At 33.3% G+C, this 26,340-nt stretch overlaps 3 protein-coding genes across 5 annotated transcripts; 1 reads left to right on the top strand and 2 right to left on the bottom strand.

Moving 5' to 3' along the window:
• Positions 1-215: 215 nt before the first annotated feature.
• On the bottom strand, positions 216-3,398 carry LOC133669063 (disease resistance RPP13-like protein 4). Of its 2 annotated transcripts, XM_062089075.1 has the most exons (3): positions 3,283-3,398; positions 3,092-3,166; positions 216-2,206 (listed from the first exon to the last, which is right to left on the bottom strand). In XM_062089075.1, exon 3 carries the CDS (start codon positions 2,047-2,049, stop codon positions 370-372), a length of 1,680 nt encoding a protein of 559 aa, XP_061945059.1. In that variant the 5' UTR covers positions 2,050-2,206; positions 3,092-3,166; positions 3,283-3,398; the 3' UTR covers positions 216-369. The 2 variants fall into 2 exon arrangements, with proteins under 2 accessions (XP_061945059.1, XP_061945057.1); XM_062089073.1 differs by lacking the exon at positions 3,283-3,398 and having other exon boundaries at positions 3,092-3,276.
• Positions 3,399-11,852: 8,454 nt separating this feature from the next.
• On the top strand, positions 11,853-14,626 carry LOC133669757 (uncharacterized). Its single transcript, XM_062090024.1, has 2 exons — positions 11,853-12,028; positions 13,033-14,626. Exon 2 carries the CDS (start codon positions 13,098-13,100, stop codon positions 14,466-14,468), a length of 1,371 nt encoding a protein of 456 aa, XP_061946008.1. The 5' UTR covers positions 11,853-12,028; positions 13,033-13,097; the 3' UTR covers positions 14,469-14,626.
• Positions 14,627-19,354: 4,728 nt separating this feature from the next.
• Positions 19,355-23,912, bottom strand: LOC133669177 (uncharacterized). 2 transcript variants are annotated; one of them, XM_062089224.1, is made up of 10 exons: positions 23,781-23,912; positions 23,222-23,465; positions 22,919-23,123; positions 22,098-22,188; positions 21,862-22,007; positions 21,022-21,265; positions 20,824-20,928; positions 20,544-20,726; positions 20,248-20,452; positions 19,355-19,964 (listed from the first exon to the last, which is right to left on the bottom strand). In XM_062089224.1, exons 2-10 carry the CDS (start codon positions 23,436-23,438, stop codon positions 19,477-19,479), a joined length of 1,884 nt encoding a protein of 627 aa, XP_061945208.1. In that variant the 5' UTR covers positions 23,439-23,465; positions 23,781-23,912; the 3' UTR covers positions 19,355-19,476. The 2 variants fall into 2 exon arrangements, with proteins under 2 accessions (XP_061945208.1, XP_061945209.1); XM_062089225.1 differs by having other exon boundaries at positions 23,222-23,862.
• Positions 23,913-26,340: the final 2,428 nt, after the last annotated feature.

Here is a 26,340-nt window from a genome sequence, read left to right as displayed (position 1 = left end):
AATTTCGTGGCTTGATCAAGGGCTGATTTGGAGGAGCTTTGATAAAGGACTGATTTGGAGGAGCTGTGATCAGGGGCTGATGTAGAGGAGCGGTGGTCATGGAGATTGAGATATGCTGATCTACAGGAGCTGTAATATGGTTAACACAAACAAGCTTTACTGATGCATATGTGGAAACCACAATCTTGTTTTGGACTGGCTTCAGAAGAAGAAGAAGAAGAAACCCTCGATTCATTCTGAGCTAAAATGTTTAAGATCAAAAGGGGGTCTTGTTATGGCTACAATAAAATGGGAAAATCAAACAATGCTGTAGCCAAAGGGCATAAATGTTTTGCAAATAGGGAATACAGAGGAGAGAAGGTGGGAATTTCAAGAAGTCGGGGAAGAAATCTCTGATTCTCCGATCTTCCCCAAAAAGATCTCCCCGAGTGTCTTGGCAGCTAATGGAAGATCACCAATTTTGCACTCGATTTCAATTTTAATCCTGTTCCATGTTTCTGGATCGTATTGAAGAGTGCGCTGAAAGATCTTCCCGCAATCCTCCAGTTCCGGATGCTGAAGGTGAATCACGTTCATACATCCTATCTCTTCAGCCACTTCTTTCAGTCTGTATGTGACAATGACTGCACCACCACTATTCCTAGGCAATCCCCCTGACGAGATGGTTTCTTCAGCCAAAAACTTGGCATGCCAGGGCCACACATCATCAAATACGATCAAATAGTTTTCATTTGATAATAGATGCTTAAGAGTGCCCAAGAGCTCGATCACGGTAAGATCATCATCTATTATTGATTCATTAAGATCATAATCTAGCCCTTCCAAAACCAACTTTAAAATCTTAGCCCCAATGTCTTGCTCATTCTTTTGAATACCTGATAGGCAAACCCAAATTTTCCTTGAGAACTTTCTGCTCAAAACACCGTCGAAAACCTTTCTTGCAAGCGTGGTTTTCCTTGCATTGCGCACCCCACATATCCCAATTAACTTGAATCCATCTTCTTGAACTTCGTCCTCAATTTTCTGCAACCATTGGTCAAACCCAATTTCAGACTTGTTGCAAAGGCCAGATTTAACGGTATGCTCAAAAATATTCCAACAACCCTGTTTCATCAATGGGGGCGGAAGGTGAATCTTCTCAGCTCCAAATCTTGTAGCCACTTTCTGCAGCCTGGTTGTCACAATGACAGTACCATTACAACCTCTGGGAAGCACCCCTGCTGAACTAATGTCTGTGGCCAAGATGTTGGCATGCCTGGGCCATACATCATCAAACACAATCAAATACCTTTCGTATGATAATAGACACTGAAGGGTCTGCGAAAGCTCCATCATAGTAATATCATCTGTTTTTAATTCATCAATATCATAATCTAACTCCTTCAACATCAACTTACAAATCTCAATCCCCATGTCTTTCTCACCCCCCTGAATACCAGATAAGCAAATCCAGATCTTCCTTGAAAACTGGCTGCTCACTTTCTCACTATTGAAAACCTTACTAGCAAGTGTGGATTTTCCAGTGCCACCCATTCCCCATATGCCTATTATCTTGAATTCAACACCATTCTCATTAGATATATTTTCAAAAAGCATGCTCTCAATCTCTTTAATGTTGTCATCGAACCCAAGAATTTCAGACCCATTGCCTTCCCTAAATTTCAATGGTGAATTTCTATGAGGACTAGATTGTCCCTCACCATCCACAACCATTTCCTCAAACTTTTTTTCGATGTCAACCAACCTTTTCTTTCTCTTATCCACAAAACGAAGATCCATAGAAGGGATGAAAAGTATCCTGTTTTTTTTGTGTGCTTTCCTTTGGTGTGCAAAGCTCTGGCACTCAACAAGTACATCATTGAGGTCATAAAGCATATCACAGATGCTTGATGCCTGGGATAAACATATTTTGATATTTTTACTCTCCATCACTTGTTTAATTCTTCGAAAATGAGAAGCAAGAGTGAATTGAAAAAATAATTCAGTCTCTGCTTCTTGCAGAGCATTTAAAGACTTCCTCCAGAGGAACTCTGCCATGTCTGCTGCCATTTCTTACAAGTCTTCACTCTGCAGAAACCCACCCTTTTCAACGTGTCATTCTTTTGTCGGTGAAAATGAAGTATGGCCTAGAGTCAGCTATGCAATTGAACCCTCAAATCTTTTATTTGCATGCAACTTCATTCCAGTTGATAACATACTGTTAATTCTGTCAACGATTTTTAAACATGTCAACCACAAATACAATGATATGACAGTGAAAAATGAAAAAATATGGCATGACAAGACACAGGTGCCTACGTAAATCCTCTATGGACTGAAAAACACTCCAAAATTTTTGTAGTTTTTTTTTTGGAAAACCAAAATTAGTATGAGATTACCAAAAATCTAATTTTTTATATATATGTATGCAGACACCACTCTCATGGGGCTCCCCTTCAATGAAATAAGCCATAATCCAGTCACCTGGATGTTGCGCATAACAGCCTCTTCATATGTTGCTCATGAATCATCCACTCATGTAAATGGTGAACAAAAAACTTTTGTTGATAATTGCGCTCCGGAGAGAAGAGAGACAAAAGGAAAAAGAAAGAAAATGGTCTGGTTACTTATTTTTTGATTGGGATTTGAACTTGTTCTCCAAAGCATTCACATTAGTGTGTTTCAAAATAAAAACGGAAATTCCATTTAAAAACATGAATAATTCTAGTAGAGTTAAGGTCATGGGAATTTCCCGTTGTGAGATCCCTTCACAAGGGATTTCATAAAGCTAGAACCCTGTAAGTTGTAAGCAGCTGGGTTACTGTAAAGAAGGAAGTCCAAGATGAACAGTGATTTGATATTTACTCAACAATGTATGCCAGCATCAACTGACTAATCCTCAGATTTCCTCTCCAATCCATCTCATTCCCTTTGCTAATCAAACAACTGAATTCTACTGTAACTAATGCAAATCAATCGTGTTTTAACAGTTTCTTAAGCCCACAAAACCGACAGAGAGGAAAGGAACTACTAAATCACAACTACTATAGTTAGTATATATCTAAATGCAGCAATGTTGTCGATAAAATTAAGTAAATTTAGCAGATAATACCTTTTATGGGTTTTGGCACAAGACAAAAGACAAGGTGCTGTTGTGGTTCAATCGAAATGCTTTCAACTTCGCGGTCTGGAAAACAGATAGGAAAAAAAAAAACAATTTTCTTAACGTCAAATTTTCCCGTTGACCAAACAGAGAACTTGGGCTGCAATTGACTGGAGGAGGGAGTGAGAAATGTCACTAACCAGACTCAGATTCTCTACTCTTTTACTTATGTAACTTCGTCTTCGTCTTCTTCTTTTCTTTATCCCTTCGTTTTTCTTAATATCTAAAATATTTATGAAAAGCCAACTTTATCTCGAGTCGGTTCTTTTTGAATTTTATGAATATAATTAATATCTAAAATTAATATAAAAATAAATAAAAAGCCAACTTCTTTTATTTACCATACTAAAAAAATATTAAAACTAATTTCTCTAAAATATTTATTTATCCATTTTTTTATTTTTTAAGAGCACATGTGAATTTAATTAATTTATTAATTAATTTAAATTAAATATTATAATTAAATTCGAGAATTAATTTTAAACAGCATATTAAAACTCATTTTAATAATATTCAAATAAAAAAATCATAAAATAATAAAACTAAAATTCAATTAAGTTAGATTTGAATAAATAAAATCTTTAAAGTAAAATAAAAACAAAAGTTCAACATGATAAACATGCTAATCCATATTGATTGAAAAAAATATTAATACCGAAATTAAATTTTCATGTATTTTCTCTAATGTTTTTATATCTTTTACCCCTTTTATTCCATGTGTTTCATCATTTGACAGCTACCATATCTAACTTTTTTGGAAAAATAAAATAATAATAATAATAATAATAATAATAATAATAATAATAATAATAATGGTAGTGCTCTCCATAATATAAAGCAAGATTATGTGTCCCTCTTCTCTTCAATTCCTTACTCAACTTGTTTTTGACAGTTTAATGCAAAAATTATTACATTTACTGTGTTGATTTTTTTTTTATCTCTTACACTATATATATATACTAGTTACATGACCCGCGCGATGCCGCGGGTCATTTTTTTTTACATAAAAAATATATAAAAAAATAAATAGTTAAAAATCTTGAGTTTTTCTATAAATTTATACCAAAGAATTTTAGATTTGGCTGCATCGCCTGATCTAAGAGTAATATTTATAATATTAATAATAACATTAAACTTGCATGACCCAAGTTTAACTGAGTCTGACTGCAACACCAGACCCAAAAATATTAGATGTGGGTCTGACTATAAGCTCGTGTCATAAAAATGTAATAATTAAATAGATTAATTAAAAAAACCAAAGAAAAAAAATCAACAGGAAGAAAAAAATTAATGAAGAAAAAGAATAAAAAATTAAATTAATTGGGTTAACCCTTTAAACCAGGTTATCCCGTAAAATTTAGGATTCGCGTCATGGAAGTTTGATAACTAAATAGAAAAAAAAATGAAGGGTTTACCCATCAAACCGAGTTAACCCATCAAACTAAGTTAACCCGTCAAGCCCAGGATACGTGTCATGAAAGTCTGATAATTAAATAGAAAGAAAATTAACTTCAACAAACTAAATTAAATGAAAAAACTAATTAAAAAAAATACAGATTAACGCGTCAAATCAGGTTAACCTATCAAACTCGGGATCCGTATCATGAAAATCTGATAACTAAATAAAAAAAATTTAACATTAACAAACTAAATCAAATAAAAAAAATTCATTAAAAAAAGTTGTATAATATAATATAATAATAATAATAATAATATAATATATTAATATATGCCTATTCATGTGTCATACAAAATTTTAAATAATATAAAATAAATTTTGTGAACCACTCCTAACGTATATATAATATATTGTTGCAGAGGAAAACCTATATAGTATCTTACTGACACTTTATTTTTACTATAAAAATAGATAAAATAAAATCTAATATTTAAAATACAAAAAAATTACATCCGAATTTAATCAATTATTAAATAAGATCCTTACTCTTTTTTTTATATAGACTTTTTGGTTATTGTCTTAAATTATACTCATTTAAATGAAAGGATTTATATTACAAAAAATAATGCCTATATTTTTCATTTCTAATCACTTAGACATTAGTTATTTTTTTGTATAGAGAACTCTTGGTTATGCTATTTTATGGGACTGAGCATTTTCGGGTCGGTTCGGTTTTGGATCAAAATAAATAATCAAATCAAAATTATTATTTTTAAGTTTTTTAAACGAATCGAACCAAAAACTGATTCAAACTGATGAGTTTTGATTCAGTTTGGTTTGTTTTTATTTTTTTACTTTCCAAACCAATTCAAACCGAAATTATTTTGCAACGCTGAATAAAACCCGATTATCAATTTGTCATAACCCAATTTTTGACCGTTTTATTTTAATTGTTATTTACTGAAAAGGATTAAAAAAAATGATGATAATGATGGAAAAAAAGAGTAAAATGAAATAAATGAAGAATGAATTAAAATTTGGGTTAAGGGCAACATGATTGGAAGTTTTGGGGTTTAATTAAACTTTGGAATTAATCTAATTAATCCAATCAAGGGTTTAATTGGAGAATTAATAAAGTTTTGAGACTTAATTGAGCTTAGAATTAATTTAATTAATCCAATTAAGGGTTTAATTGGAGAATTGATAAGTTTTGAGACTTAATTGAGCTTGGAATTAATTTAATTAATCCAATTAAGGGTTTAATTGGAGAATTGATAAGTTTTGAGACTTAATTGGACTTAATTAAATTAATGAAATCAGGGACTTAATTGAAGAAATAGCAAAGTTTGGGGTTTAATTGGGGTCCAAATTGCAAAAAGTAAAATTCAAGGACCAACTTGAAAATCGCGCAGAAATGTAAGGATCCAATTATATTTTAAGCAGGGGTTTGATTGCAAAATTAGAAGAATCACACGGACCAAATTCGTAGCCAGCAAAACGGGGTCGTTTTGCAACGACTGTTCACCGTCTCTCTACTCTGCGACGGCTCTGCCATTAAAGGCAGAGGCTCTTTGTCCGTTGGCAATGATGGCAGACGTTTTCTTCATTCAAATGCGTCGGTTACGGATCATTTAGGAGGGGGGCAGCCGTTACCACCGAGGCTGCCGCTGGTTCTATAAAAGCGGAGCAAAGGCGACCTCGCGAAGGGGGGGGGGGGGAGGACACAAAAAAAACCCAGAGGAGAAACCCAGAGAGCAGGGGACCGAAAACCAGAGGAAAACAGGGCATAAAACAGAGAAAAAAACCAAGAACGAGGGGAGGAAAAAAAAGAGGAATCACAGAAAGGGAAAAAGAAAGGGCAGAACCGGGGGGGACGGAGAGAAAAAAAGACACAGAGAACAAAAGGAAGAAAACAGAAAAAACAGAGGGGCGAGCAGAAAAAACCAGAGAGAAAGAGGGTATAGTAAATGAGGAATAAACGAACATCAGCACAAACATAACACAAAATCCAGACCCAAGTTTGAAAGGAGAAGCCAGCACCGTCCTCGGTGCTTCATCACAAGGACTGAGAAAGCAGGGAAAAACAAAAAGAGAAAAGGAACAGCGGGCACAGAAGCAAAGGAAAGCAGGAGGGAAGGCTGTGAGCAGACGAAGGGCACCGCGCTGCCACCATCCCCACCGTCTCCAGAGAACAGGTAAGCCATTTTGCTTTCGTTTTTGTACATTCATTTTGAATGTAATGTTGCACGGTGCGAAGGTAAATTAATTACCTTCGCACTGTGCATGATGCACGCGTGGAGCCAATCCACGCGTGCTTCCTGCTGACTTGGCCCAGCCGGGTCACTGGCTTGGGCCAGTGACCGGGCTGGGCTGGCTGGGTCTAGCCCAGCCCACGTGGGCTGAGTTGGACCCAGCCCCAAAAAAATATAGAAAAAATAAAAAAAGTAGAAAAAATAAAAAAATAAAAAATGTGTATGCATGAATAAAAATAATGTAAATTTACTGGTTTATTCACTGACGCCAGAGTCAGGAATAAAAAATATCGGTTTAAATTTATGTTATTTTTATTCGGTGTATTTTATTTTATTTAGTTAGAAAAATAAAAAAAATATGTGCATGCGTAAAAATCAATTTATTTTTATTTATTTATTCACTGGCGCTAGAGTAGGGAATAAAAAATATTGATCTAAATTTTCGTAGCTACGAATTTTTACCAACGCCAGAGTTGGAATTATTCGAGCTCGAATATTCACTGACGTCAGAGTCAGGAATATTATAAACAAATGATCAAAGCATAAACTAATAAACAATTAGCAGCATTTTAAGACAAAAGAGCAATGCAGTTTGCCTTAGGCAGAACGTTTAAGGGGTGCTAATATCTTTCCTTTTACGTAACCAGTCCCGAACCATAAAATCTTTGTTGACCAGTTAGGGTTCCTAGTGACCATAATACTAGGTGGCGACTCCTCAAACAAGACACATTTTTCCCCTAAAAGAACAAGATGTCATAATCTGTTCTTTCCTTGTAATTAGAATTTTTAGGGCCGCCGCGATGTCGGGTGCGACACAATTATTGTCCTTACAAGACCAGCATCAAGGAATTTTCCACATTTCATTTTAGAGAGGATCTAAGCTAACTAAGCTAAACTTAGAGCAATAAATGCAACCTAAATAGTAACTTAGCCTATTTTACATAGCAATAAATGCAACCATAATAATTCATAAATAATATGAGTTATGCCACAATACTCAACTTTAATCATAAATCATGCTACAGGAGTGTGTAAAAAAACCAGAAAACCGAATAATCTGAGAAAACTAAAAAAAATTAACCGAAAAAACCGAAATGAGAAAAAAACTGATTAAATCGATTAGAATAGTTAGAAAAAATCCTGATTTGGTTTGGTTTTCGGTTTTATAATGCAGGAACCGGTTAACCCGGACTGGATCGAACCGAACCGGTTCAAAAAAAGGTACTATAAATAGAAAAAATTATTCCCCCCAATAACCCTAGCCACCAGCAACCCCCTCTCGCCTCTCCCTCTCCCTCCCCCTCTTTCTCTCCCTCTCCCTCCCCCTAGACTTAGAAGCAGCCCCCTCTCGCCTCTTGATCCTAGGATGAATCCGGGTGTAGAGGATCTTGCTAGGCTTGGGTGCGAGAGGATGTTAATCTTTGTAGCTGAGGAAGACTATTTGACTGTTGCAGCTAAGAATTATTATGAGAAGTTGAAAAGGAGTGGATGGAAGGGAACTGTTGAACTTGTCGAGAATGAAAAGGAAGACCACTGCTTCCATTTGTTTGATCTCGATGGTGACAAGGCTCAAGAAATGAGGCATAAGTTTGTTTTGTTTCTCAAACAAGACCAGTTCAATCTCAAACAAGATCTTGCTAAGTTTGTTTTGTTTGATGGTGGCAAGTCTCAGGAAATGAGGCATAAGTTTTCTCGGTTTTTTGAAATCAAGAACCGAACTGGACCGAAACCGGTCGGTTTGACTCGGTTTTAGTTTTTTTTCAAAAAAACCGGTTTGGTTGTTTTTTATAGGTAAAAACCAAACTGAACCGAAAATGATCACCCCTATCGTGCTACAACATTCTATTTACTACTCCAAGTAACAAAATTACCTCCTATGAAAGTAAAGTATCTAGATGTAGACCGATGATTAGAGGAAGACCCTATCCAATCAACATCCGTGTACCTTTCAATATTCAGATGGCCATGTTTGTGAAATATAAGACTTATACCAAAAGTTGTTATAAGATAACTCAATATTCATTTGATTGCTTCCTTATGTTCTTCATTAAGAGAGTGAGCAAATTAACTTACAAGGCCAATAACATAGGCAATGTTAGGCCGGGTGCGAGATAAATGAATAAGCTTCCCAACTAATCTCAGGCATTGGTCTTTAATGGGTGGTATTTGATCAGGATAAACTTGTAAGTGATGATTCTCAACAATAGATGTAGTGGATGACTTACAATCCAACATACATGTTTTAATCAACAAATCAAGTACACACTTTTGTTAAGAAAGAAATATACCTTCCTTAGAACGAGACTTCAATGCCTAGCAAATACTTGATACATCCCAAGTCTTTCCTCTTAAACTCAAATGCTAGATGGTCTTGTAGTTTTTGGGTCTTCTTAGATAATTTCCTATAACAACCATGTCATCAACATAAATGATTAGCAATGTTACATGATGGTCGTGCCTTCTGATGAACAAGGTGTGATCCAAGTTACTTTGATGATAGCCTTTTGATGAACAAGGTGTGATCCAAGTTACTCTGATGATATCCAAACCGCTTTATAGCATTAGTAAATCTTCCAAACCAAGCTCAAGATGATTGTTTTAATCTATACAATTACTTTGTGTAGTTGACATATATTACCACGATCATCATTAAATCCATAACCTGAAGGGAATCCATATAAACTGTTGTCTTACAAGAAGATTGTTAATTTTTTTAATTTGTCCCGTGATTCATTTTCATTAAATTATAATTTAAATTGTAAAACTTTTAAAACAATAATTTAAATTTGATATATATACTAAAAGTATATTTAACCCAAAGGATTGGTTGAGGATACCCATGATGACCTTATAAAATATGTTAAAAGTATCACTTCAAAATCTTATAATAAAATTATCTTACTTCATGTAGTTTTTTGTGTTACAAAATAGGAATGGTGTTGGGACAATTATTTGTGAAATATATTTATTTTTATGCAATAATCAAATTCCAAATTTGTTTTCAAAATCCATTCTTTTTTTTTACAAATCCATTTCCTAGATCACACCTACCTCATCCAAACATATTAATCAATTGTATTTAATTGTTTTTTCAGAGTTACATTGAGAAAAAATCATTAGAAGTGCAAGATTAAAATGACCAAAATAAAATATCAAGATTAGTGAATAAGTGAAGCATTGATTTATAAAACAATATCATGTTTTAATTATAAATGGACTTAATTGAAATGCAATTACCTTGTCTATGGACTATGGTAAATATTTGAATAACTTAAGGGGTCTAAATATTTAGTGAAAATGACATACATTGTCTTTATATTATATAATTGAGCCAATTTTATCCTTACAAAATAACTGAGTTTTCAATTCATCATTGTCTCAACTTTTTTCTTCTAATTAATTAACATAATCACCCATGCACATGACTTAATATTATATTAATATTATATGCATGACTGATTTAGTTAACTTTTATGGAAAAAATTAATATAAGGATATTTTAAAAATCAACATATTAAAATGATAGATTGAGTCATTATCCCTAAAATTTATTTTACCTTTGTCTTTTTTTTTTAAAAAATAAACATTATACATCTTAAATGAAAGTTATAGTATATATTAAATTTTTTGTTTTTAACCAAAACAAATCAGCAATAAGTATATTAAATTTTTTTTCATAGGAATGTTATAGATAAACCCCTCCTTTTTTTACATTAATTAATAAGTTTTATTTTCTAGTACATGAAAATTGATTCAGGATATCCTATGTATAAAAAAAGAGTTACATAAAGGATTGTAATTAACAAGTAGATGCTTCATAATTTTATTTTTTTTATTAATGTAGATGTTCAAGCTAATTTGGATGCACCTCAACTAATCTCATAAATCCTGAAGTTAACAATCATATAAATCTCCAGTAATCTTAAGATTTAAATATATTGTGAAGTCCTAATCTCCTCGACTCAACAAATTGAAATGCCATCTACAAAATAAAAGAAATTACTATCAATTCTATATTATGAGAGCTAACAGGAAAAAGAAAACAAAAGAAAAGCTGTTTTATATGTTATTTACATCACTTGTTTGTGATAAAATAATTTTGAAAATGCTTCTTCTGTTAGTTTTTTTAATGGAAACTGATACAATAGGTGCTGTTTTTTTTTAGAAAGGTTCGAAGGTTGATAGAGGGAAAACCACACTTTTACAAAACAAATTAGTAAATTATAAATTAATCCCTTTAATTTTAAAAATTAAAGAAACTAATTTCTTTTATTTTAAAAAAATAATTATTTAGTCTTTTTTATTAATTTTATATTCTTTTCCAATTCATTTTAATTTTTATTTTAAAAGATACAGAAAGAAAAATTAAATAGCTATCGTGAAGATATTAATGAGAAAGAAGTTCTTTTTAGAATAAAATAATATTAAATTAAACATGATCATAATTAGTCAAGGGATTAAATAATTTGTTTTTTTAAAAAGATATTTTTTTTAAAATAAAACAATATTAAATTAATTGTAATCAATATTAGTTAAGGGGTTAAATAATTAGTTTTTAAAACAAAAAAATAATTAATTCATTATTAAAATGAAATAGATTAATTTATGATTTACACAACGGACAATTATACACCTAAACCTTTAGTGGAAAAAGAAAAAAAAAACCCCAATTTAATTTATACGGCTCAAAATAAGAATATATATATATATATATATATATATATATATATATATATATATATAATTAAAAGATGGATCAAACATTCACCGCGTGGGACCGAGTTGTTGTGGGTTACGCGTGACCGACTTGTTTTTCTTACCTTAGTGGGTATAGACAACTCAGCTGAAAAAATCACATGTTTACCATTTTTAGTTTTTGTTTTGCCTTCAAAAATTATTTTTAAATATTCTAGTTATTTTTTTTTAATTTTAAATTGTTTTAATATACTATATTAAAAATAAAAATAAATTATTTTAATATAATTTTTAAAAAATTACTTTTAAAAAAATCACTATTATAATCTAGACACAACTATAAAAAGAAAAAAAATCCTGAAAAAGAACAAAAAAGAGGGGAGAAATCACAGTTCCCAAGTCGAAACTCTATAAGTAGATAGAGAGATTGAGAGACCTTTAATCGTACCCTAGACAGAAGCAAAGCCAATCTTTAAGCGTCTCTCTTCATCATCCATCAGGTTGTCTTAAAAGTAGTAACTTCCAGAAAAAGAAACTAAGGTACAAATTCTTTCATGTTTCTGATCATTTTGATTTGATCTGATAAATAATATTAATTTCATATCAGTTGGGGGATCTTCTAGCTCATACTTTTGTACCCTTTTTGTTTTCTTGATAACTTAATCAACATATTCTCTTATATTTTTAGGGGGTTTTCCTAGATTTCATCTGGCTCTCATCTGTTTCTCGATTTGTTGGGTTCACAACGTTTTCTTCTTGCCCTCTTGTTTTTGTGATATTCATTTCGTGTTTTTGGAGAGGGAGTAATCTTTATGGGGTCAATATCTGTCTTAGGTGATTGAGTAGCTGTTGGTATGTTCTCTTGTTTTGATGATGGATTTTTTGTTCATTTGTAGAGTAATGTTTTTCTTTAGCTAATCATGCTTGCAAATCCTTCCAGATGGGAGAATAATATTTTGATTTTTGATCTATACAATGATATTTGGAATCTTTCGGTGGTGTCTGCATGTGTTTTTGTCTTTTGTAAAAGACACTTGCACAAACCATCCAAGGCATTATTTTAGATCATAAATAAAATAAAATCCTTTTCTGTATCAAAAATCTGTTCATTATGAAGCTGTTAAATGAAAGTAAATTGAGGCGTTAATAATACTGGGAATCGTTCGTGGGGTAGCGTAATGATATAAGGATTTTGCTATGAAAATAGAAAAAACAGAAATGCAATTATGAAAATGCTGAAGCATTAAGAAAACATTATTTATTGCTATAACGATATGTTGTATAAGTTTCTCGGTCTTTATACCGCTGGGAGCTTGCAAGAATTTTTTTGACGGGGATGTTAAAATCCATGTATTTACCTAGTCTTAGATCTTGTGCTCAACGGGCAGCTGCGCAATCATGTGTCGCCCAGGCATTTATCGAAGTTCTAGTTTGATGATCACTCCATGTGGTTTGGACTTTGGATAATTCATATCAAGATTTTCTTATAGGTTATTTGTTACAATTAATACTTTGATTCCTAAATTGTCTGCTACTTTCTTCAGGAAATTTGACCTTCAGCAAGAAAAGGTTTACATTTCAATTTCAAATTTTCAGAAAGAATTCTGAGATGGAAGATACGTCTGAATCTGTTGCTTCTGCTGCTGAAGTGCACGAAAAGGTTGTAAAGGAGGAAATCCATCTGAAAGTCAAGAGCAAGGATAAAGAACCAAATGACGAGAAGGGAGAGAAGGCTGTGGTGGAAGTTGAATCGAAGACTAAATCAGTAGAAAAGGAGAAGCATAAAGAGAAAGTTGAGGAGAAATCAGAGAAAAAGGAGAAACATAAGAAGAAGAAGGATGAAGATGAGGAGAAGGAGAAGAAAACGAAAGAGAAGGACAAGAAGAAGAAAGGAAAGGAGGGTGAGGATAGCGTATGTGAAGAGTCAGAGGTGGACAAAGAAGCCGGAGAAGCTAAGAAAAAGGAAGAGAAAAAGAATAATAAAGACAAGGAAAAAGAGGACAACAAGAAGAAGAAAGACGATGAGGTTTCAGGGGATAACCAGAAGGATAAGAAAGTGGAGAAAGAAGAGAAAGGGAAAGATAAAGAAGAGAAGAAGAAGAAAAACAAAGATCATGAGGTTTCAGGGGATGAACAGGAGGATAAGAAAGAGGGAAAAAAGAAAGATAAAAAAGAGAAGAAGAAAGGCAAGGATAAAGATTCAAAGGATACAAAAAAAGTGGTTGAGGAGTGCAAAGACAGAGGTTTGAGTGCTGAGGCAGAGGAGGAGGAGGAGAAGGAAAAAAAAGAGAAGAAAGGAAAAGAAAAGAAGGTCAAAGATAAAGAGAAGAAGGTTGATGAAGAATCTGAGGAAGAAACAGAAAAGGACAAGGGAGTTAAAGGGGGGGAACTGAAGGCAAAGAAGAAAGATAAGAAGAAAGATAAGAAGGGCAAAGATGAAATTGAGGAGGAAGAAGATGATGAAGATGAAGGGAAAGAAGAAAACAAGAAGAAAAAGAACAAAGATAAGGAGATGAAAGAGAAGAAGCACAAGGATGAAGCAGACGATGAAATAAAATATGGAGATGAAGAGAAAGAAGAGAAGAAGAAGAAGAAAGAGAAAAAGGACAAGGAAGAGAAAATGCAGAAGGAACGTAAGGATGAAGCTACTCTGTCAAAGTGCGAGGCTGGGGTTACCACCAGGGAGATTGGAATAAACGATGAGTCACCAGTGGAAGAAGAGAAGAAGCAGAAAGATAAGTTAAAAGAAGGTAAGGAGAAAAAGAAAGAGGAGAAGAGTAATAAGAAAAGAAAATCTAGTGAGAAGGGCAAGGGCAAGGGCATTGACAAGCTGAAACAGAAGTTAGAGAAGATCAATGAAAGAATAGCAGCTGCTCTTGAGGAAAAAGATGACATTTTGAGGCAGATAAAAGAAGCTGAGAGTGGGAGCACCTCTGTTCCTGAGAAGGAAAAAGATGCCCCAAAGGCTGATGTGGAATAATCCCATTTGGTGGATCCTTTACACTTGATTATAATATAAATGCAGTTTTGTGCGAGTATGATCCCTTTTCCCAGTGTAATCATATGTATTTTTCAATACATATATGGATTAAGGAATAACTTCTTTGATGAATTCTAAACAGTTTTGCTTTTGTTCCATTGCCTCCAATTTCTCTGATGTCACTCTTCATTTAAAGGTGCATTCATGTTGCATTTCCTCGTTTAGTAGAATCCATCCCTGTATGTCCACTCCATTGTTGTTTCACATTATACAGCATTTGGATCCTCCATTGAAGCTATTGATAGTTTATCCTAGGCGTTTAGCACTTCCTCTTGGTTACATGTTTGGAATAGTGATTTTTTAACAGGGCATGCCAGTGTCCATCTGTCCTGCCAATTAGACATGATGCCTAAACATGTTATGGATTGTGCTTGCTGTTTGTTTTGGGAAGTTACTGTACATGATGTCTTCTAGAGTTGTAGTGTCATCATCATCACAATTTTTGTAGAATTTAGTCCCATGTTCTCTTGCTGTTGGGCAGAGCTGGTGACAGAGATGAGGCATTGAACAAAATCTCACAAGTATGGCGTTTTTGGTTGCTTTTGATCTTTATCACTGGTTATTTAGGCATTCAATGTCTCATTCAGGTTCTGGAGCGTTATATGTCAGGCAGATGAATTTGTGCAACGAGATGTTGCAGATAGATATGCTTCGTCCTTGTAGCTAGAAGTTATTATTATAACATAACATATTCTAAATGTAATGAGGAAATTACTGTTCTCACACACATTTCACTGTGATTACAATACAGTGATTTTTCTCCCGGTTTTTTTTTCCTAACTTTTTCCCTTTTCTTTTCATTTTTTTTTCAACTTTCCTATTTTTTCATTTTTTTCATTATTTTTTTTTCAACTTTCCTATTTTTTCTTTTTTTTTTCATTTATTTTTTTTTTCAAAATTTTTTTTGTTGATTTTACCTTTTAAATATTGACCTAATTAAATTTTTTGCTTTATAATTTTTTTTCTTTAAAATATTATGAATTGCTGCGATGTTTTTCCACATAGTTTTTCTATTTTATTTTTTTATTTTTCAAGATTATATTTGTCAATTTTTTTTCTTCATATTGAGCTGATTGAGAATTTGGTTTTGTAATTTTTTTTCTTTAAAACATTGTTGATTGCTACAGTGTTTCTCCGCATGGTTTTTTTTCTTTAAAATTATCTTTTTTATTTTATTTTTTAATATTGAGCTGGTTAAAAATTACAGTTACAATATGTTAGGAAAACACTGTAACTTTTTTTGAAAATTACTGTTGATTGCTACAGTGTTTTTTCCCACATGGTTTTTTTCTGTTTTTATAATGTTTTTTTTCTAAAATTATCTTTGTCAATTTTATTTTTTAAATATTAAGCTGGTTAAGAATTGCAATTACAAGTAAATACAAGTTTTTTCTCACAAAACACTATGGATTGATACAGTTTTTCCTCACATGGTTTTCTTCCAGTTTCTTTTGTGTTTTCTTTTTTTGTGATATTTTTTTTCAAAATTATCTTTGTCGATTTATTTTTTTAATATTGAGTTGGTTAGAATTTAACTTTCTAATAAAGCTTAATCATGTGGGGAAAACATTGTAGCTTTGCTCATAAAACATTGTGGATTGCTACAGTGTCTCTCCGCATGGTTTTTTTTTTATAATTTTTTTCAAATTATCTTTTTTCATTTTATTTTTTTTAATATTGAGTTATTTGTAAATTATAATTACAAGTCATTACAAATAAGGCTAAATCATGTAGGGAAGCACTGTAACTTTCATCACAAAACACTGTGAATTGCTACAGTGTTTTCAACATGATTTTTTTTCTTTTTTTTGGTGTTTGTTTTTTTTTTCTAAAATTGTCTCTGTCGATTTTTTTTTTAATATTGAGCTGATTAAGAATTTAGCATTGTAATTTCTTTCTTTAAAACACTGTGAATTGTTGCAGTGTTTTCCCATGTGATTTTTTTTTATGATTTTTTTCTAAAATTATCTTTGTCGATTTTTTTTTAATATTGAGTTGGTTAAGAATTATAATTACAATAAAACTAAATCATATGAGGAAAGCGTTGTAATTTTTCTCATAAAACACTGTGGATTGCTACAATATTTCTCTAAATGATTTTTTATTTTATTTTATTGGGAAAAATGCTATAGTTTTCCTTACAAAACATTGTCAATTGCTACAACATTTTTTCTCATGAGTTTTTTTCCTTCCAAAATTATCTTTGTTTTTTTTTAATATTAAGTTGGTAGAGATTATCTTTGTTTTTTTTTAGTAATTTTTTTTTCTTTTTATTAACTGAAAAATTAAATCATGTAGCGAAAGCACTGTATTTTTTCTCACAAAACACGGTAAATTGCTACAAATCATTTTGTCCAGTCTCTAAGTTTTTGATTACCAACACAATTTTTTTTTTCGTCATGAAATATTTGCTCCGTCATATCTTTAATTTCTATTACTTATCTAGCGTTGGTATATAATTATAACGCTATCAAATATATTTATTTTATAAACCCGCGGTAACGCGCGGGCATGTCATCTCGTCTATTCTAACGAATTTTCATTTGCACTCTTGGTAGGCCTTTTAACAGTAATAATTTGACTTCAAAAAGAACAAAAAACGAGACACCAGTGAGGTTGTTTGGCCTAGAATTTGAATTCAAGATGTGTTGCCACAGATTGCGGGTCCGGACCTTCGCCACCACACTAAACTAATTCGGGCAGTATATTAGTGTCGAGGACAAACCCGAATGGGAAGAAGGGATCATAATATTGAATTAACTAAGGAAGTGTTGTCTACAAGTTAAGGGATTGTTATATTTTTATAAGGGTAAGAACACAAGTTTAATTTTTAAAATACATATTTATTGAAAGGAATAACCATAAACTCCAAATAAAACTAGTCTCATTCTTTAAAAAAATATAAAAATACTCGAGTAAAAAAAAAAGAAACTAAAAAAATACAAAGGAATGAAATCACAATCAAGTTTGAGTGCATGCCACCGATTGTAATCTCAAATATGACTGTCCACTTTCTTGTTAGTTTGGTGGACAAATTCTACCATGTTCCATAAAGTATTACAGTATAGAATTCGTTCAGATAAAACTTCCCTTTTAATTGAATTTATTAAATTAAGTTGTGCAGAACTTAAACATATACATAATGATCTCGTGGAGTATAATCAACTCTTAGAACTTGGCTGTCAGCAATATATTTATTTGCATGGCATCTCCAAGCCTGATACTGTGAGGAAATATGGTTGCCTTGTAAAAATCGTTCTCTCCATGAACAGCACCAATTCCATGAATCATAGGAATTCCTAATCGGGTCAGTAAAGCACCCTTTTGAAATTCATTCACCATGTCAATCCAAGTCTCTGCAGATGCCTTTCTAGACGGAACACTCCCTCCTTCACTTAACACCCCCTGCAGAAAACGGAAACAGAATTCTTCAGCTTTCCTATATGACTCAATTCTTCAGAAAGTAAATCCGCGAGTGATGTTTATCAATGAAGTAGTCCTTCATCACCTGAGCTGATGCAACACTGCGTTCAATGTGAGTCATCTGACCAATTTTCTTCTCTAGTATCATCCGGCTCATCAAGTCCTTAATGCTAGAATTTATGGGTTTTGTCGCTTTTTTATAGATCATGCATTCTGCTTTTGCCAAGGCTTGCCTAGATGACAAGTCACATCAAGAAAATGGGAAATATTATAGCCATTTTTCTGTTCCTGAAAGGCATTCCAGTTGTGACTAGAGTTGAAAATATAAAATTCTGATACAGGAAAGAATAAAACTTCTGTACACAGCAGTATAATGGTTTAACAGCAAAATAACTGCATTTGATCTAGTCTATCAGAGCACTGAGAGAAACATATCAAACAATTCCATTAGTAGTACGTGGTATATGTTAGTACTCATAATCATTACTGTCAAACTATAATCATATTTTTGTGTCATTTGGTTCACATTTTGTCAAGAAACAAATACTCAAACAGAGCATTTCTAGGAAGAAAAATGAAAATGATAGAGAAAACTCAAGACTTACAGAGAAACAACAGTACGGATCTGTTCTGTTCTGAGAAAGAGAGAAGTTTGAAAGGGTAAGGGATGGAGGTGACATTTACAAAATTTTCGTCCTAGCTATTCTCTGTTACTATTTTTTGCTCCATTTCTTTCATCAGTGCTTACTAGTAGTAGTAAATGATCAAACTGCAAAGTCGGTATTCGAACTTATTGTTATTAACTATTATATTGTAAAGCTCAATTCGGTCAGTGTAGTTAGTAAATAAATTTTTTAAGAATTTAGTGTCGTCATCATCACAACTTTTGCAGAATTTAGTTCCATGTTCTCTTGCTTCCGGGCAGAGCTAGTGACTGGCATTGGACAAAATCTCACCAGTGGTTATTTAGGCATTCGATGTCCATTTCAGGTTTTAGACCGTTTAGTGACAAGCGAATGAATTTGTGCAAGGAGATGTTGTATATAGATTTATGCATTGTCCTAGCAACGAGGTTACTGTCTGTGCTAAAGAATTTTCATTTGCACTCTCGATAGTCTTTCTAACAGTAGTAATAATTTTATTTAAGAAAAAGAATAATCGTTACATTCATCTGACTCTTTCTCTCGTAAGACGCACCTTCAGCGTTTCAGTATTTTGTGATAAGGATTCTTGATTTGGTATTACATTATCAGATGAGCCCCAATCATCTTGCAATACTTGCAAGCCACGGACATACTGGTAAGGTTGTTTTTCCTAGGATTTGGACTCAGGATGAATTGTGCCTGACCACATATTTCGGGGTCCAAACCTTTGCCATCAGACTAAACTCATGCGGACAGACATCTTGTAATTATTTTGCTATATTTTCCTTCATTTTGGTGACAAGGACCAATCAAATTATCACATCATCAACAAATATGTAATGTTAATGGCTCTTTATCTACCGGATTTAACAAAATGATGTCTAGATGGTCTTGGTAGGATCAGTAGTGAGGCCATATCCGAATGGGAAGAGGGCATCATAATGTCGATCTCCAACATTCATTGGCAGCTGATCAACAGTCTTGAACCATGTTCGTGGAAGCTTGCCGGTGAAACCATAGTCACCAAATAGAACATCAGCAACACCTTGGCCTTCAGTTCCAGGGAGCCAAGCAGCAACGAGAGCATCCATCAAGCTGACATATGGTTGGATTACTACAGGACGGCCGGAAATAATAACAGTAACACATTTAACAGATCCGCAGACATTTTGTATCGTGCTTGGGCCAGGTTCAGAGATTGTCAAGTTCAAGCTGTCACCAAATGTCTCCGCATATGGAGGCTCGCCTACTACAACGATGGCGTAAGAGAAGTTGTTAGACTTGACAAAGTCTGCATCAGGATTCTCCTTGTATACAACTTCAGTGCTTGAATCGACAGTATTTTCTATGGCAGTTAGGATTGTGGTTCCTGCAGAAATTCAATTTTAGTTAACCTCATCAAATGAATTACAGAGCCTAAAGAGAGATGCTGTTTCCAATAAATATTTCAGAAAAGATCTCCCAATTGACTTTTATGCCATCAGATATTGTATGATTACAAAAGACTCGTTACAGGTAAATTTTGTTTTAGCGGTCACCGAAATTGAAAATTGAGTTTCTTGTTGAGCAATAAGGACTGAAGTTACCAAGTTTTTTCCATTAAAACAGATTCTATTAGCAGAAAGTGAATTGAGGAGGAACTGAGAATGTACCACTCCTGAGGTTTTTGCCGCTGAGTCCTTGCCACTCAATTGTCCATCCACCACATTGATAGCCGAGATTGTCTGCATGGCTGCCAGCAACAAGTATTTTCGACGCTTTCTTATGAAGGGGTAGCAATGGCTCATCAGCTGATTCACCATTCTTTAGCAGCACAAGTGATTTCCTCACAGCTTCTCTAGCCAATTCTCTGTGCTCCTGTTATTATTACAGTACAGGCTATTTTAAGTTCATCCCCATCTTCTTGTTACCTGTTATACAAGGAAGATAAAATCTAAGTTTAGCTAACCTGACTGCCAAGCTCATTAACTAGACTTTTATCAGCCAATGGGTTCTCAAATAGACCCATCACAAATTTAACCCGCAAAATTCTCTTCACTGCATCATCGATTCGGCTCATGGGGATGACTTTATTTTTCACGTGGGATGTTAGGCCATCAATGAACTCTTTGTAATTGTTTGGAACCATGATCTGCAGCATGGAATTTCCAGAACAAGTATTATTGGAAGACTGAAGCGCATGATAATGAATACTGATGAAGTAAAAACCATTAATAAGTATAAATTACCATGTCAATTCCAGCGCTGATTCCTGCTTGAATAGAATATGAGTAGTTAGCATGGGGAGGAGAAGTGATCCTATCAATACCCTCCCAATCTGAGATGACAAAACCCTGAGCCAATCCATAGCATTAGCACACAGCTCTTGGTTTATCATTCTCAAGCTGTTTAAGACAGGAAAGCCTAAGCTAAGGAAATCGTTTTACCCTGAAACGAAGAAAGTTTTTGAGAAAGCCAGTGACCATGTCACGGTTAGCATGCATCTTAACTCCATTCCAGCTTGAGTAAGAAACCATAATAGATGACACACCCTTGATAATTGAGTTATAGTAGCCTGGCATGTGGGTGCTAAGCAAACCGTGTCTGCTTATTTGTGTATTGTTCTCATTAATGCCATCTGTTGTTCCACCATCACCCAAATAGTGCTTCGCACATGCAGCAACCTTTGTTCTGTGAAAAGCACCAGAACAACAGGATTCATTATTATGAAAAAAAACTTCTAGATGATAATTTGTTTTTCCTATTTGTTGAAATGGACAAGAGACCTCAGTCAAATGAAGGAAAAGAAAGAAGATAAATAAAGGGACCACTAAGTGTGGAGATCAGCAAGTTGATCCTGAGGTAAAAAAACATTTGATAGTACCAAGTGGGCTTATTGTATCTTGTTGTTTTCAAGCTTTTCTGTGCACTTCTCCACAAGTTCCATTCCTATTTTAATAAGTAGAAAGCATCATGCCACGACTAGGGCTCCAGCCTAACACTAAAGTCTAAAATGTTTACATCAAATAAATATTTAACATATCCATCATCTGATGAAGCTAATTGCAAATCTACTCCATCCTTTAGGGAGAAAGAAAGAAAAAATTAACTACAGAACTTTAATTCCTCTCATACATCTAAGTGAAAAACGTTCTGGTTTTCTTTTCTCTGGATAGCCATTATAGGTGGACAAACAGTGGAAGCGATAGGGATGGATGCATAACTTAATGTAACAGTACGCAATAAAAATCTAGATGGAAAAAGAATGTAACATGCAAATTTCTTACTTTCCAGCGACAAAGGGAACACCCTTTGAGGAGTTAGCAGGGATGTCGCCTTGTAATCCTGGTACAATCTCGGTCAGTGCTTGAACGAGCTTAGGATCTTCACTGTAGCTTTCATAGCACCGGCCCCATCTTGGATCTCGACAAACCTGTATAGTCAGAAGTAATAGAAGGAGCTAGAATTTTAATATGATATGATTTTTTCTTTATAGCAACCATTAGTTGGATTAAGGAGTTACCGCGATACAAGGTGCAAAAACATATGGAATGCCTGTAGCTCTAACTTCCAGTGCAGTTGCAGCTCCAATCCTCTTAACAAGTTCAGGCTCCCTGCTTGATGGCAGGAGTTTTCATTGTCAAAACCATCTCAATCCAAAAACTTAAGTTATTAGATGAGATTACAGGACAAGTTTTATCTAACTCTGTAATGCATATTGAGGTTGATCGGAATACTATGGAAAAGAAAATCCAATCATCAATTAAATGACACATAAAAGTTGGCATTACATCACAAAATTGATCAAAAGCAATTCTCTGTATTAGTTATCAGTGGCGGACTGAAAGCCAGCCGTAAAAAAACTGAAAGGAGGAGTGGATATAAAATCTTATAAAAAAGCAAAGGCAGATAGAAATGGACACCATCTATCCTATTGTGGATTGATGCAGATGTCATCATATCACTACTTTTCCTTGAGAAAGCTCCGGGGAGAAGAAAAAAGAGGGTAAAGAGAAAAAACAACAGAAGGAACTGGAAGCACTGTCGAATTTTCAATGCATGACACTCGAGATGATGATCACTGCCTCAAATTGAGAATGTAACTTTCAGATCTTAAACATGACTGTCCACTTTCTTGTTTGCTTGGCAGGGAAATTTGACCATATTCCATACCCGAGTATTACAATTTGGACTTCTTTCAGACAAAATTTCAGGATCCTTTGGTAACTGAAATAAGATTTTCTTTTTTTAATGAATTTATCAAATTCATTTGGACATAACTTAAATATACCTATACTGATTGCATGAAGCCAAAAAAAATAAATGTCATCGATTCTTACTTACCTGGTAGCTCCAAGTCCAACATTGTGAGGAAATATGGTTGCCTTATAAACGTTGTTATGTCCATGAACAGCATCAATTCCATAAATCATAGGAATTCCTAATCGGGTTGATAAAGCACCCTTTTGAAATTCATTCACCATGTTAATCCAAGTTTCTGCGGAAGCCTGTTTGGATGGAACACTCCCTCCTCCACTCAGTACACTCCCTGCCAAAGAAGGAAACTAACTTCTTCATCTTTGAAATCTAAATCAATCATATTACCTCACAATTTCTTCAGAAACTAAAACCAAGAGTGATGTTTACCAATGAAGTAGTCCTTCATCACCTCAGCTGATGCAACATTGCGTTCAATCTGAGTCATCTGGCCAATTTTTTCCTCTAATGTCATCCGGCTCATCAAGTCCTTAATGCGAGAATTTAAGGGCTTTGTTGCATCTTTATAGATCATGTATTCTGCTTGTGCTAAGGCTGCCCAGATGACAGCAAGTCCCATCAAGAAGATGGGAGATATTCTAGCCATTTCTTTTTTAATTCATGAAAGGCCTTCCTGTAGTGACCAGAGCACAAAACATAAAATGCTGTTACAGAATAAATCTAGTATTGAAATGCTTTAACAGCTGCAAAAAAGCTGCATCTAATTTAGTCTAGCTCTAGCATTGAAAAGAAGCAAATCAAACAGTTTTATTAGTAGAACGAATATACAGACATAGCACCACTCATGATCATAACTATCAAACCATAATCATATTTCACGCATGGTGTTATTTGCTTTTCACATTTTCTCAAGAAACAAAGAGTCAAAACAGAGCATTGCGAGAAAGAAGAGAAACATGGAAATGAGAGAGAGAAACTCAGGACATACAGACAAACAACAAGAACCCAAAACACTCTCTGTTCTGTTCTGAGAAAGAGAGACACAGGTTGAGTTTTGAAACTTGGAGGTGGCATTTTATAGGATGTTTATCTCTTAATTTCTCACTCTGAGATATCTTTTTTTTTTGTTCATTTATTTATTTTCAAGAAAACGCGGTATCGTGCCTGCGATCTGGGCCATAGAACATGGTCACAAGAACGTCTGTAAATTAATGACAATGATTAGCAGTCTAATTAAGTGTATTTTGTGGAATTTCTTTCACACCAGCTGTTACCAGTAGTTGTAAATGATCAAAATCCAGCGTTGTTGCCTGCAAAATCATCTTGTTATCATCTTCCATATTGTCAAAGCTCTATTCTGTCGGTGTGGCTATACTGAAGTGCTCTCTATGCGATTTTCCTTCAAAATAAAAAGAAAAAAAAATGCTTAGCATAATATTTGTTGTATATTTTCGATTTTATTATCATGAACGAATTAACAAGCTGTGTGTTAGAAAAAAACATTAATATTTATGTGGCTAAGTTTTTTTGAGCAGTTTAAAATCTATTATAAATATATATTATATAACCCTATTTTGATATATTAAAAAATAAAAACTCCTAGATATAAAAACAGTATCAAAGCACATTAAATCTTATATTTTTTCTGGTTTTTTTTTCTATTACAATATTCATCCATTACTGCAAGTTGTTCACAACAATTCTAATGTTACCCGAAATTTTGAATTACTAGATATGTAGGGGTATAACATTCCGGAGTGATGATTTTGTGAAGTGGCTATTCATTAGCCACATAGGAGAGGGATCTTTCATGGATGAAATCTGGCAATAGAGTTGCTATTAATAATATTGTATTTGTTGTATGAAAATAATATTGTTTTTGTGCCAATTCATCATTTAATATATGAGATTTTAGAAATAAATTGAGAAAATAATATTTAATAAAAATTCTATTTTCCTTTTATCAAATAATTAAACAATTTTGTAGATCATACAGTGTGCTTATGTAGAATCCAAATATTTGAACATAAAATTGTCAATATATAATGCTATCATTTTCTTTTCGCCCAAAGCAAAAATTTGAAATAAAAGATTAGAACTTACAACAATCAGAGTAGTTTTGACGATGTATGCTAAATTTTATCTTTATATAGAGAAGTTAGATGTTAAAACTGTATTTTTTTATGAAAAACTTGAAGAAGAAATTTATATGCTTCAACTATAAGGTTTTGTTGAAATAAGTAAGGAGAACTTGGTTTGCAAGTTAAACAAATCTCTATATAGTCTCAAACAGGAGTCTCAATGTTGGTATAAGAGACTTGATTCCTTCATAATTAGTCTTGGATGCAACAGACTCGGTTCAGACCATTGTATATATTACAAAAGGTTTAAAAAAGATGGTGATTTTATTATCTTGCTATTGTACGTGGATGACATGACATACTGTTAGTAAACCCTAAAAAAGATTAAGTCTAAGAATTAAAGGCACAATCAGCTAAAGAGTTTTATATGAAGGACTTAGGACCAGCAAATAAAATTTTAGGGATGTAAATTTACTGAGACAAGCAAAAAGAAGATTTAGCTTTCACAAAAGAATTATCTAAAAAAATCTTATGACGCTTCTACATGAAAGATTGTAAGTCAATTTCAACCTCACTTCTTGTCAACTTCAAAGTACCCTAAAGTATGTCTCCTAGAAATGAAGCAAAGAGGATGGAGATATCTCAAGTACCGTATGCATCAACAGTGATTAGCTGAATGTTTGTAATGATATTCACAAGATCAGACATTGCACAAGTAGTGGGAGCAGTTAGTCGATACATGACAAATCCTAGTAAAGAGCATTGAAATATTATTAAGATGATCTTGAGATACATCAAGGGTATCTCATATGCTGTATTATTTTATGTAGGATCATAATTTACTGTCAGAGGTTACATTGATTTAGATTTTACAGATGACTTTGAGAAAGAAAAAGATCAACTTCAAGCTATATGTACACAATTGCAAAAGGAGTTGTAAGCTAGGTCTTTATATTACAAACTATTATAACTTTATCCATAACAGAAGTTGAATACAATATAGCTACCCAAGCTTCTCAAGAAGCAATATAGCTAAGAAGACTTGTGGAGGAGCTCAAGCATAAACAAAAGAAGATTTTCTTGTATTGTGATTGTCAGAGTGCCTTGCATACTGCAAGGAATCCAACATTTCATTCAAGAATAAAACACATAGATGTTTAATATCATTTTATTCATAAAGTAGTGGAAGATTGAAGTGTGACTTTCTAAAAGATTCACACCAAGAAAAACCTAGAAGATGTTTTAACCAAACCAATCAATAATAACAAGTTTATATGGTATAGATCCTCATATAGCTTAGCAAAAACATAATCAACATGAAGAAAAAAAGTATAAAAAAGATAAAAAAAAAAATTATAAATAATCAAGTGTTGAAAACATGATTAAAAATCAAAGTTTTTAAGTGAGAGAATGTTTAGCAGTTGCATGTTTAACACGCTGATGCAATTGTTGACTTAAATCAAAGGC

This window comes from Populus nigra, chromosome 12, assembly GCF_951802175.1.
Source record: "Populus nigra chromosome 12, ddPopNigr1.1, whole genome shotgun sequence".
Classification (NCBI taxonomy): domain Eukaryota; kingdom Viridiplantae; phylum Streptophyta; class Magnoliopsida; order Malpighiales; family Salicaceae; genus Populus; species Populus nigra.
The sequence above is the reverse complement of the archived record's forward strand: the minus strand, read 5'-3'. Positions and strand labels throughout refer to the sequence as shown.